This window comes from Macaca mulatta, chromosome 18 (genome assembly GCF_049350105.2).
Source record: "Macaca mulatta isolate MMU2019108-1 chromosome 18, T2T-MMU8v2.0, whole genome shotgun sequence".
NCBI lineage: Eukaryota > Metazoa > Chordata > Mammalia > Primates > Cercopithecidae > Macaca > Macaca mulatta.
In genome coordinates this window covers 21,633,450-21,647,680 of record NC_133423.1, presented here as the reverse complement: position 1 = coordinate 21,647,680, position 14,231 = coordinate 21,633,450, and the positions used below count along the sequence as shown (strand labels likewise).

Sequence of the window (14,231 nt, the reverse complement as noted above, 5' to 3'; positions counted from 1 at the left end):
AAACTACAAAATGTGGGAGGTGAATGAAGGTTGAAAATTACCCACTGAGTACCATGTTCATTAGGGTGAGAGGTACACTAAATCCCCAAACTTCACCACTATGTGACACAAGCATATAAGAAATCTGCACTTGTACCCCCTAAATACATAAAAAGTTAAATAAAATAAAAATGGAAAAATATTTCTCTTTCATATGCACTGTGTGATTCTACTTATAGGAATAGGCAGAACTAATCTACAGTGATAACAATAAAAATAGTGATGGGCTCTGTGGAGAAGGTGGCTGACTTTAAGGAGGCATGAGGGAACTTTCTGGGATGATAAAAATGTTCCGTACACTGACCTGGGTGATGGTTAAATGGGTATACACATTTGTCAAAATTTACCAAACCATACTTTTCAAACACTACAGTCAGCTTCAGGATATACTCACAAATTGTATGTGATGATGTTTAAAACAAATTCAAAATAAGAATGACCTTTATGATTCATTTTTCAATTCATTAAGTCTGACTCATACTGTTGATCATTAAAAGAACTGCATACTACATAGAGTTCAAATGCTAGCCACAGCCTTTATTAAGTACACCTTTGATCCCTTACGCTGCCAGGGAACAATTCACATAAAAAGCTAGCAGATAATATAAAGTCCCTCAATTTGGCCTTAAAATGTTTTCTTTTTGACATTAGCACACTCAAGTTCTTAATAACATTGGCTTAGACTAGTATTTTATAATTTTTATCTATACAGTCCAGGATTCTATTGAGTAGTATGGGGAGGAGAAGCAGGTATCATGTCACATTACTTTCATAACAGTTTTGATAGATTTTAAGGATTACCTCCACACTATAAGGTAAATATGTGTCACTAAAAGCAAAAACATAAACTTTTGATGATTTCATTCAAAAAATATTTACTGAACCTGAACTACTAGGTTAGCATTGTTTTGGACTTCTTTTTAGGCTTAGTGGACACAGCAGTGAACACAGCAAACAAAATCCCTGTTGTCAGGGAGCTTTCACTCTAGTGGTTCCATTCGTCCAAATAACCATGGTACTCTCTATTTCATACATGACTAAGCCACATTCTCACTGGCAAAAATGCCAGTCTCCCGACTCTTAAAGACTAAAGATTTGCTCCTAAATTGTTTCCAGAAATCACTTGGAATGTGCCCGTTCAGAGAGCAGGGATGAGCCAGGCAACAGAGACTCAAGCATCCATGATCATCAGTCCCCAGCCCTGCTGCGGCACCCATGCCAGCTTTGCTACAACTCACCAGGCTGCCCTTGGAGGTCGGGGTGGCCCTTCTGGAATTCCTCTTTTTTTTTATCCAATTCTTGTTGAAAGTGCTCAAATTCCTCCTGATACTTTTCTTTTTCCTTTTCTGAAATTTCTTTATCTGGTGTGGGCTTTTTTTGGAGTTTTGGAATAGATCATAAAAAAGATAAGAAAATCATTCAGATACCTCTATATATGTTATTTTTCTCATTTTAACTATTCTACCACTAGCTGAAAGGTTAACATAAAAATACATTCCTTCTTGACTTAAATGATAGCAAATTTACTCTCTCTTTCTTTTTGAGACAGAGTCTCACTCTGTCACTCAGGCTGGAGCGCAGAATCGTGATCTCAGCTTGCTGCAACCTCTGCCTCCCAGGTTCAAGCAATTCTCCTTCCTCAGCTTCCCGAGTAGCTGGGATAACAGGTGCCTGCCGCCAGGCCCGGCTAATTTTTTTGTATTTTTTAGTAGAGACGGGGTTTCACTGTGTCATCCAGGCTGGTTTTGAACCCCTCAGTTCAAGAAATCTGCCCACCTCGGCCTCCCAAAGTGTTAGGATTATAGGCGTGAGCCACTGCACTGGGTCCCCCCTTTTTTTTCTTTTTTGAGCTGGAGTCCTACTCTGTCGCCCAGGCTGAAGTGCAGTGTCTTCACCTCAGCTTACTGCAACCTCTCCCTCCCAGGTTCAAGCGATTCTCCAGCCTCAGCCTCCTGAGCAGCTGGAACTACAGGTGTGCACCACCACGCCTGGCTAATTTTGTATTTTTTAGTAGACACGGGGTTTTCACCATGTTGGTCAGGCTGGTCTCAAACTCCTGACCTCAGGTGATCTGCCCATCTCAGCCTCCCAAAATGCTAGGATTACACACATGAGCCACTGCACCCAGCCTACTCTTGCCTCTAATAATAACCACTACCATTTACTGAGCACTTGTTGTAAGTGCACTGTCTCAATCCTTCAGTATCCTGAGGTGGCCAGTACAAACATCTCTGTTTTAGCAATTAAGAAATGAAGCGTTACAGAGGTTCAGTCACTTGCACAAGACCATATAGCAGTAACTGGCAGAAACGATCCAAACCTAAGTTAGTCTTCCCAAACATTCAGCTAAAAGGCAAAACCACTAAACTGATAAAGTTTTTGAAAAAATGTGTAAAATTACCGGCTCTTTTCCAGGTTCAGTCAACTGGAAAGTCAGAAAAGAAAGGACATCATGGTCATCTACAAATTAAAAAAAAAAAAAAAGTCTGAAAAAGTTCCATAGGAGATTACTTTTATCATTGTAAATGTATTTTATCAGTATTTATTGCTTTAAATAAAAATAACCAGGGAGGGAATTAACAAAAATTAGCTCTAATTTGGTAAGGGCAATGGCACCTTGTGAGCTTAGAGACAAAAATTCACCTGAAAGATTTATATTAGAAATAACCCAAAACTCACTTTCTTAAACCCTAAATCAGAACATTTAGCAATGCTTAACATATAACAGATGTTTAATCAATGTCTGAAAAGAAATGAACAAACAAATGAAGGGTCAAAAGTCCAAACTCCTTATTCTGGTCCCAAGATCCTCCATGGTTTCCCACATATCTCCTTCATGGACAACGTCCCAGACAAATGAGACAAAATCCTGGTCTCCACATACTGCTGGTACCTGTATGTCTCTGAACCTTTCTTAGAGCGCATACCACTTTTTGTCTTACTTTATTTGTTTCTCTCACATGGAAGATATTAATAATTTTATCTTACTGAAAATTGTATCAAAAAATCAAATTCAAGCTGTTTAAGCCAAAAGCACCAGCTCAGCAAATCAAACCTTCTAACTCTTAACTAAAATACCAATCCTGGCTAGTCACATCCACCAATCAAGAGCAATTAATATCAAGCGTACAGCAATCTTTATGCTTTGTACTGTTTTTATGGAACCTAGAGATGTAGACAGATTAAAAAGAAAACTACAATACTGTAGTGTAGATTAAGAAACTGTGTTATGTAATAGGGCACTGAACCTGGAGTCAGAAATCCTGGCCGAGTCCTGCCTGGGGCTGACCATTAATTGGCCACACGATCTTCAGAAATTTCTTTCACCTAAAATTTGGCAAGTTCTTCTAAAAATATGGAAAATATGATCTTCCCTCCCTTCTTCTCTGGGTTGTCTGGAACAATCCATGTATTTGAAAATATTTAAAACTACAATGTATCATATAAACATAAAATGGCATTGACATTGAATGGTAATTTGTCACCTTATGTGGAAAAAAATGGTAACTATGTTTTTGTTTAAAGTTTAGGTGCCAAATAACCTTTCCTTAGGTTGCCAAATTCATTTATATGTGATGTGACAATGATCAGGATCCTAAAACACTTGGCAATTAATCTTTTTGTGGATGTGACTAGCCAAGATTGCCATTTTAGTTAATTGTCATGTGGTTTGATCTGCAGCTTTTAAGCCTGCTGACTTTGATAGCCTTTAAATATGTCTCCTTCACTATAAAATAGCACCCAAACTGATGCTCTAATTTACACACTTGTATACAGCCCCAGTTAACTGTACACCTACAGAACAATATAAGTAGAAAATAAGCAATCTCAACAGACCAAAAGACTGGCACAGCAGGCAATGGGAAGGTTCCAAACAGTCTTAAAAAGTTATTAGTATAAACAAGTCTACATATCCCTAATACACTATTCCCAATAAAACACAATTCACAAACTTTTAATATTATCAGACTGCAAGATTTACCTGCAAGACCTCCAGTTGCAGCAGATATTCCAAAATGCCCTTGTGCAGGGATAATCATATTTTCCACTTTGGCACAAAATTCATAATCATTTTTATCTGGTGTAAAGCCATTATTGATCATTACCTAGAAAGATATATCATAGCTATAGCTTTTACAAAAGACATTAGAAAATAAATTTCAATTAATCCATTTTATGACTAATACTATTCAATTTTATTTCATTAATTACAAACGGTAATTTAAAATAATGTTTTTTACTTGGTGTCAATATATAATACATTTTACTTAAAAAAATTTTTGCCCCACTATGTGTCAAACGTTAAAAGAGAGAAAAATCTGCTAACCTTCTATGAAAACTTTTCTAAAATAGAATGTGGTTTGCCTTCTCTCAAGAAGACCTAGGGAGTCACCATTACTCTCTTGGAATGGTTCATGCAGTAGAGGGATCAGACTTGTTTTCAGATTCCAGTGACAGCTAAAACCAAGAGGTTAAATTTACAATTTTACCTGCTGCGGTTGAAAATTAAATAGATTGCCTCAACAAGTAGTGAGCTCCTCTGAATTAAATTAGTGAGGTAACTGGACTGTCACAGGTTAGCAGAGAGCAAAAGTGACAGAAGTCACACTGACAAGGCACAGAAGGAAAAAACTAAAAAGATGTATGTTTCTACTCTGCAAAATGTGTATTTGAAGGAATGACCCTAAATTTCTTGGCAGAATCTTAGAATCCTAGGCAAGCACTGGACCACCTGACACATGAATGCTTTTCTCATTATCCCAGTCAAGCAGTGGTTCAGCTTCCTCAATACATTTCACTTCCAACAACCCTCTCACGAGTCCCACCCTAAACAACAGTCACTGAGGTTCAGGGTGGATGCAGAAGGAGCAGGACCATGGCACCAGAGTAAGGGCACTTGTGTCATTACTTCTAGAGTCAAAATTTTGTCAGAGACTTAAGATTCAGTCACAGAGGCAAAATGTTATAGTATTCTGTTCAAATTTTCAGCAAGAGAATAAAATCTGTCAATATGAAGAGTTACTCTCTATATATTGTAGGATGGAAATGTGAACTAAAAAGTAGTTTAAAATAATCAATTTTAAAAGATCATTTAGAATTTGGTTCATATTAATATTTGTTTCCTCTGTTTAGTAATATTCCTATTTCATTTTACATCATTTACAACTGGTCCTCCGCCACAGAGCCTTTTAAATTAGAATCAACAATCAGGAAGTTATTTGCCTTTGAGTCTTAAAAAGACTGTGGGTTATTACATTCAAACTACAATATTAAAATCCTCCAATTGTTCAGTACTTTTCTCCTTGATTTCTAACAAACTGAAAATCCAGCAGAAGTCTTCATTTTCTAGTTCCATTTTTTTTTTTAAAGGACATAACACATTTCATTGTACTCTGAGTTAGCAGGAATGTTAGGAAGGACTGTAACTGAAAGCCTGGGTACAAACTGTCTGCTGATTAATACTTCTTTATGAGATCATCAATAACCTTCCTTATTCACCTTATGGTTTCAAACCATTGTTAAAGACTATACTTGCAATACTGAAGATGGCTTGCTTTGACTGTGTTTCCCCCACCAACAGCACTTATTGCTTCCAACCTCCTCTTACTTTGTTTTCCTCTCCAATGTGGAAACAACTGGGACAAGCTAGGGTGAAAGTACTCATTAAAATAAACACTTCTTGAGTACTTAACATGGGTACAATATTAGGAACTAGAAGAAATATAGGATATAATGCCTATTGTGAGAAGTTTACAATCATATTGATAAGAAAAGACATACATATAGCTAATAAGCAAGTCAATACAACACGTCTCAAGGCCAAATAAGCATTAGAGAAAAAAAAATAAGAGTTTAGGAGAGACAGATCATTATGAGCTGTTTAGGAAATCTGATGGAAAAGGGATCTGAATTTGTGTGCTCAAAGCTGAGTATGACTTTACCAAGTAGAAAGAAAAGGAATTATTACCAGACTGAGCAAATGCACAGAGAGGCGAGAACCAATAAGTAGCAGTCAGGTGTCCAGCCAGTCTCTCCAAAACGTGTACTTAAAAACACTAGCTCCATGATCCCTCATAGATATTAGGTGAAAACACTAGCTCCATGATCACTCATAGATATTAGGTGAAAACACTAGCTCCATGATCACTCATAGATACTAGGTGAAAAAGAATTCCATAGTTAAGTCAGTCTGGGAAACATGAGGTTTAATAAAGGTTTATTAAAGGATCCTTCATAAAGAAATCTTTAATGTGCTAATATGCAAGAGTAGTGCCCAATCTCATCCAATTGTGAAACCCTTTTTGGTGAGTACATTTTGCAAGGTTATCGTTCTGGAGTGCTGCCAGGGCTCACAGCCTCACGATGTTGGGTCACATGGGCAGTCTGCACCCACCATGCTTGATGTCTGGGCTTTGCCACATGCAGGTAAGCAAGACTTACTGATGACTCTAATGAAATTGTACAGGGTGAATAATTACAGTGGAATTAAAACCCAAGTTAATCATAATAGACTGGATACTTGCTCTATTCTAAGATCTCTAAATTAGCTTGGAATTAAGACAGAGCCAATATAGTTTTCCAAAGTACTAATCTCAGAGTTTTAGACCCAGGAGTGTAAGGCTAGCTCATGATTTAGGTGAAAGAAAAATTCATACACTATATTTTTTTGCTTTTAAGTATTATATAACCAGGTATTGATGGCATCTTTAAAAAGCAAAGTTTACAATGCATAGTGATCTTAGTTATCATAATTGCCAGTCAGATATATCCACCTATATATTACCCTAACCTCAATTTATCTACAACTAAACTCATTAACAACCCTCTGATTTCCCATTCCTCCCCCAAACAGATAAAACACAAACAAATGTGCTGCTGCTTTGCTAGTAAATAGTACCAATTAGCTGTCCAACTGGCTAGATTCAGGAACTATCCTTGACTCAACAACTGTGTTCACCCCCAACCCCAAGAAAACAGGTACTAAGAATACTGGGACCTAAGTCATCTTTCTAAATCGCAAATCTGCTCATTTCTTTTCCTGCTTAAAACTCTTTAAACGTTTTTAAAAGTTTCTTATAGGATAAACTACAGGAAGTTGTGCAAGGCCTGTTACTGCCAACCTTTCAACCTCACTGCTCACTGATCTCTTCTATCTCCAGCCATACCAAATTACATGTCTTTCCAAAATATTTCAAGTTCTCTCAAGTGCCTAAGCCTGCTTTCTATGCTTGGAGTACACCCACTCACCTGCACGCGCGCACACACACACACACACACACCCCCTCTTCCCCCTACCCAGGAACTTCCTGATCTCCTTGGAGGGCACAGCTCAACCCTGAGAAAATGTTCCTGCCCTTCCCCACCTCCACCTGGCGGTTACAGGATTCTAACCACAGGACCGCCTGATAGTGTCTGAACGTAGCATTTATTACACAGCATAGGAATGCTACATATGTGTGTCCTCTGTTAGGCTATAAGCTCTCTGGGGAGAAAGTCTGTCTGTCTTACTCATATTTATATCCTAAAGGCTTGGAGATTATCTATCAATCGATCGATCAATCGATCATTCGATATATGTATCTCTCACATGTGCTATACAGTAGGGTGCTTAAACATTTGCTGACTAAATGGAAACCTACCATCAGGGGTTTACAACAGATGACCACTCTTCTGCTGTCTTAGAGTAACAATCATGAGTATGTAAGCAATATCCAAATTTAAGTGCGTTTAATTTCTATCAAAAATTCAACATGGAAAGTCATACTATAACAATGTTTATTTGATTCTCTCTAAATAAATGTTACTTACTGTCAATGTTTTCTGGTAATAGATAATCTTTGCTCGGACAGGATAGGGTTTATTACGAAAGTCCCTCTGGCAACTTGCTAAAGCTTGACTAGCACCATCACTATAGTATAAGAGAAAGGAAAATAAAGAAGACACTCAGCTTTTCAATATTTAAAAATTCAGGAAGATTAAAATAATACCAAGTTATGAAAAAGTCTTGAGTTATTTTATTTTATTTACTCAAAAGACTACATGAGACTACATGAGACTAAGGCAGTGAATCTCTACCCTAGGGCAAAAACATGAATCACCCACTGGGCTTTTAATATGTAGATTCCACTCCAAATCAACTGAAGCAGAATCAAAAGGAGGTGGCCTAGGCACCTCCATTTTAAATAGCTCCACAGGGAGTTATGATGAACTACCAGGGCTGAAACTCACCAAGGCAGAAAAACAGTATGGATAAGTCATCTTTCTTACAGTTCGCTGGCTAAAAGCTATTTCCTATACAACAAACACGTGAAAATAAAAAATGTACATACCTAATTTATATACATTTTAAATATACAGTCATCCTTCAGCATCCACAGGGCATTGGTTCCAGGACCCCTGTGGATACCAAAATCCTCAGATGCTGAAGTCCCTTATATAAAATGGCATAGTATTTACATACAACTTGCGCACATCCTCGTGTATACTTTAAATCATCTCTAGATTACTTATCACACCTAATACGATGTAAATGCTCTGTAAATAGTTGTTATACTGTATATTAAAATTTGTAATCTTGTTGCATATACAAAATAATTTGTATTATTTTTGATCTGCAGTTGGTTGAATCCACAGATACGGAACACATAAATACAGAGGGTTGACTTAGAACACTTAGAATCCCTGCAAACCACTGAGTCTTTAAAAAATGCAATATTGAAGTTAAATAAGATGGCATAAATTGCTTAATCATCAGCCTTAATAATCAAGGCTCAACTTTATTTTTTAAAGATCCCTTTTAATGAAGACAAAAATGCATGATCAGTGGCATCAATGAGAGCCAGGACAGTCTATAAACTTTCAAAAGTATAATATCAAATAAGTTTCAAAAGTATAATATTAAATAATTTGAGGTTAAATTAAAAACACATACTATATTTGAATCTGAGATGGTCCACAGATAGAACGTTAGAACACAACCAAATAAAATAAAACCTTTCTACTAAGTTACAAAATATGTCTCAAGAAAAAGAACAGTATTTTTTTCATTTGGAAAGTGTTCAGATTTGAAACAATATATTTCACAAGGATTCCAAAAAGAAGCTGAAATCAAGAGTAATGTAAAAAATACACACTCACTTTTGATGGTCATAATGGATTTGTCCATTGTTGCCTATAATTACTATAGCAGGATTATTTTTCTAAAAATAAAGAAAACAAATTTTTGAAAATGTCTTTAATCAAAGCATTCTACATCATTCTTGATGTACTATGAAGTGACTTACATATCTAAGATTCTAGGACTCAAATTTTTAAAATAACCTGGCCTTGGCACTCAAGGAATTACTAAAGTTCTTTAAATTGCTAACAATCACCCCTGAAAATTAATAGAGAAACAACCAGCTGATGGGAAGATCATCAACCTTAAGGCTGCTAAGCCACAAGCTAATGTTTCCAATATGTAAGTACATTTTGATGTTAACCGTTTTAGGAGAGATCTTCAAAAAATAGGCCCAATCAAAAACAATGATTAACATATGACCAGATATGAATATGTGAGCTAGCAATAGTCATGCATTTGGATGTTCTTATGTAAATAAACTGGTAAGAGTCTTCTAAGCACTACTGTTTTCCCCACCTACGTCTAAAGATTTGTATTCATCCATTCAATAGGGCCATGGGAGCAGGGGTCACTGCAAAGTTGAGACTCAGGGCTCTAGTATGCTCTCAAGTTGATGTACAAAAAATCACGCACATGTAAATTAAACTGATAAATTTCCAGCTATATAAAGACTAATTATCATATTTACCATATAGCTTGGGGAGTTCTGTACTATGAAACTGATGAAAGCATTAAATAAGCTATTATTTCTCACAGCCTAACTCTGTTGGTAGACATATTAAAGTGGGTAACAGTCCTGACAATAAATATACCTTTCCGTCATTGTCAAAAGAATCAAAAAATATTCCAACACCATTCCACAGATCAGCTGATCCAAACACAGGGCCCTCCAAGCCTTGATTTTCTGTATACCAAATTGCCTGAAAATATATAACAGGAAAAGTTAGAGGCTAGTGGTATATGCATTTATATACATTTCCTAAGTTAAAGAAATGATCATACTAGGCCATCAGCTCCAATTCGACCTCTTCCGGTCACTCGAAATGTCACCTCAACTTCCCAGTTCTCAAAGGCTGCTTTTGCCTTTGTCCACACTGAGCCTCTTTGGCTTTTTAAAGATGGTGCCACTCGAATTTGATCTGAACTTGGAATAGCATCTAGAACAGAAATCAGGGAAGAAAAGCTGTAAGTTATAATTAGGTAAAACTCAATGAATCATTTCCAAACTGCTAAATATACCTACAGAGACTTAGTAACCTGTACAATAATTATTAGGAAAAAAGTTTCATGTTAACAGCTTCAACTTTAAAAGTTTAGGGCTAACACCTCCCTTATAAAAATAAATAAATAAAGCTACATTCATACACTACAAATTCCAGGGACAGTGGGTGGGAGAAAGGGAATTATGACTTTAAGGCAAACTATCTGATTCTCATAATATTCTTTTTTAAACCTTAAAAATCTGTACTTTTAAAAAAGCTGCAATGTATTTTACTAGTTTACAAAGGTTAGAAAGCTCAAACAGTGTGAAGAGAACATACCACTAGGAATCAAAAGACTTGTTCCTAGTCTCAGTTCAGCTGTGTGACTTTGAGCAAATAATTCTTACTCTCTTGGGTTCACCATATGTTTACCTGTAAAATGAAGGAGCTAGGCTCAATCATTCCATAAACACCCTAAAAGTTATATGCAAAATACTGTACTTATATACATTCTTCCATGGAGAGGGTCAACTGAACTTCAATAAGCAATTCTTCAGCAGATTCTCAGAGAAAATAGTGATCCCTAAAACGGTGGTTTACCTCTCCAGGCTAGGTTCAAGCCCCAGCTCTACTACTTACTAGCTGTTTGATCTATAGGCAAGTTACTCCATTTCTTGAACAGCCTCGTAAGTATTTAAGTGCCTATATAAGTAGCTTTAAATGTTTCAATAAATGTTAGCTATTTCTCCTATTAGACTAGGTAATTACCAAAGGCCTATCAGACTTAAAATTTGAACAATTCTAGCTCTCAGATATTAACTAATTCTGAAACTCATGCTGGGAAATACAACAACTGTAACTGTAATATCACTTTAAAGGTAGAAAAAAATTGACCAGAAGGAAAGCTGAGATACTTTAGTAGGATCAGTCACTGTTTGCTCACTGTTACTTTCAAATATTCAAAGGATGGGGGTGTGGCCATCATGGAAAGAGACTGAACACAGAATCAGAAGACCTAGATTTGAGTTCAACTTCACTGACACTACTTATGTATCCTTTTTCAAAAACCTTAACCTTTCTGAGTATCAGTTTTTCATCTATAAAACAGATAACACCTGCCTTGCCTACTAAGGATCAAATCAGAGAATGAAAGTGAAAGAGCTCTGAGAGCTATAAAGGGTTACAAATTATCATTTTTTGCCCTTATGGGCGTAAGGATGTGTACTAAAGGAACATTCGAGGTAAGAAAGAGAAACACCATAGATTTGGTCTTAATTTGGGGTTGAAGGTAAAGGGCTGTGTTTAAACTAGATCTTAAATTTCTCTACTTTTAAGCTTTTTGAAGTAACGAATTGCAGAGCAAAATGAAAAGAACAAAATGATCAATGTAGTTACAGTGAGGCTTATGTAAAAACTACAGTGACAGTGAAAGCAAGGGATGTCCACAGCAGGGATTCCCAGAGCCAGTAGCCAGATAAATCATGGCTAAAACACTAATACTTTGTTTCAAATTCATTCTAGCCACACGGCTTTAATTTACTGGTACATTATCTTGACATTTCTGCAGCAGAACAGATTAGCTGATTATGGCTCTGTAAAGGAAGTCAAGGTAACTCATTTGACTACTAATTGGCTAATGTAGTGTATGTGAGAGAAAAAGCAAAGGGATAGAAGAACAGGCAGGCAATGGAGACGTGTAGAAGTGAAAATCTGTGAACAAATCTATCAACACTACTGAATAATTCATCATCATTCCACAAATAGAAACAAAAACTCCAAAAACTTGTGTTTGATAACATTTGCATCACCTTTGTGTATCAAGAATAGAGATACCTTGATAACAAATGCCCAGTAATACACCCTCGCTGCATGGGCACATAATAAATGACTGCTGAGTAACAAAACAACTGCACTCTACTGCAACTACTTAATGACTTGGTCATTAAGTCAAATTGAAAGCTACACCTTTTAATTATACATTAATTTGAGAGAAACAGCCCTTCCTAAAAGGGTGCTTCCTATTCAGTAATTACTTTCTAGAAATGAAACATTTTGTTTCAAGCACCGGATAATCTAAAATGATGTACAGAAACCTTATTATACAAAAGATTACTTAATCACACACACAGATAGAATTCAAACAGCCAGAGCTCCTCATCTCATATAAAGGCATTTGCCATTTGTTCAAAGGGTATACCTGATGGTCACTGAACAGAGCTTATGTCATGCCAAGTGCTACGATTGACTCCTTAGTCAGCAGTGACACATCAGCACTAAAAAGTGCAGATATGTTTCCTTCCACATAAGTAAATGCTCTAGCAAGGTTCTCTTAGCTACAAGAGTGCCAAATACAGACAGTGAATAAAATATGAACCCAAGAGATTATTTCAATGTTTCCAGTTTTTTTAAAGGACTGAAAATGTAATGCTATTCTTAGTCTCAGGTTCAGAAACAATCAATCCCTAAAAATACATCCCTTCTCCTAAAAAGTTACATAATGTGTTACTACAAGAGAAAAGATCAAAGACCGCACCAAGTCACTGAGAGGAAAATGTGTAGTTACAACAGTGTAAGAATGTCTTCTGACATACAAAGACTTAAAAATTACTCTAATACCAATATATGCCATCTCAGGAGCCGTCAGTGGGCATGGGGTTCAAGCGAAGCATTAACCATTGCTAACACCGGAGAAAAGAAAGAGTGTATGGCGGGCGGGGGAGGGGAGCGGGAAAGGAAGTAAGGGGGCTTCTAGAACATGTCTCAGGTTAGGATGACCGGGGGTAGGGCACATTTCTCCTAGAGACGTGGCGTTGTGAAACATGATACCTAGAAGCGAGTTTGAGTGCTAGGAAGTGTAAGAGGTAACCAAACACTTCTAGATCAAACGGAAAGTACCGACGAGATCAAAGAAGGGAAGACAGCAGGCGGGTGGGAGAGAACACAATGGGTGAGGGAAACACTCGGGGACAAGCGGAGGGAACCGTGCGAACCAGGAGGGACCCGGCGGAGGGGATGCCAAGAGGGTCCCCTCCACAGCGCACATAGTGTGCAGCGGCTGGAACGGGCACACCAGTGTCGCCGCGGATGAAAGGCGAAGAGGCGGCAGAAGGCGGGGAGGAACCCGGCCCCCATCCCTCTGCCTCGGCTTACTCCCCGCGTGGGCCCAGAAGGGCACGGTCCCGTCGCTCTGCACCAGGTGCGGCCCCTTGAAGCTGTATTTGTACTCGAATCGGCGATGTGGCAACCCGGCCGCGGGGTCTCCTCCCACGCCGTCGCCCCCGACGAAGCGACTGAGTGACAGCAGCAAGGCGCAGAACAGCGGCCGAACTCTGGCCTGGAGACCCCTTCGCCTGGATCCCGCCATCTTGGATTCTGGGACGCGGAGGAGGGCGGGAGAGGGAGGGGCGCGGATGGCCGCGGATGGCCAACAGGGCGCTCGCTGATTGGTGGAGCCCGGGGGACCCCCAAGGGCAAGGGGTGAGCCCCGCCCCCGGCCTCCGGTTTCCCCGCGGCCGCAAGGCCAGGAGCAACTGTGGGCGGGGCCACGCGCAGGGGGTGGGTCTGGGGCGGTGCGGTCCTTAGTCCCCGCCTACCCTCCCGGGGGCGGGGAAAGGACTCCAATCTTCCCTTCCGGCGCGGCAGAGTGTGCGGGAGGCGCGGATAGGTCTTTACCTGCAGGGAGCTCTCTCCGGCTTCTTAGACTATCTGGGAGCCGGAATTGGCTAGCCCTAAGACTTGTGGACCCAGCCTGTACAAAACCTTTTCAGTATATTAGAAGAAAGGCGTTCTTTTTGATGTGACATCGGTTTTTCAGTGGTACAATCCCGAATGCTTATGGTCCCAGCCCACTGAGCTCCACCAACCTGTGT

At 38.6% G+C, this 14,231-nt stretch overlaps 1 protein-coding gene across 2 annotated transcripts in view; it reads right to left on the bottom strand.

Annotated features, from left to right (window-relative positions):
• Positions 1 to 13,747, bottom strand: part of LMAN1 (lectin, mannose binding 1) — a 32,379-nt gene extending 18,632 nt beyond the window's left edge. The window contains exons 1-8 of one of the 2 annotated variants that reach the window (XM_015122057.3): positions 13,513 to 13,747; positions 10,163 to 10,317; positions 9,973 to 10,080; positions 9,178 to 9,239; positions 7,849 to 7,948; positions 4,022 to 4,145; positions 2,441 to 2,499; positions 1,278 to 1,410 (exon numbers count right to left, since the gene is read on the bottom strand). In XM_015122057.3, the coding sequence (XP_014977543.1) occupies positions 1,278 to 1,410; positions 2,441 to 2,499; positions 4,022 to 4,145; positions 7,849 to 7,948; positions 9,178 to 9,239; positions 9,973 to 10,080; positions 10,163 to 10,317; positions 13,513 to 13,726 (955 nt within the window). In that variant the 5' untranslated portion in view covers positions 13,727 to 13,747. 2 annotated transcript variants of the gene reach the window in all.
• Positions 13,748 to 14,231: the final 484 nt, after the last annotated feature.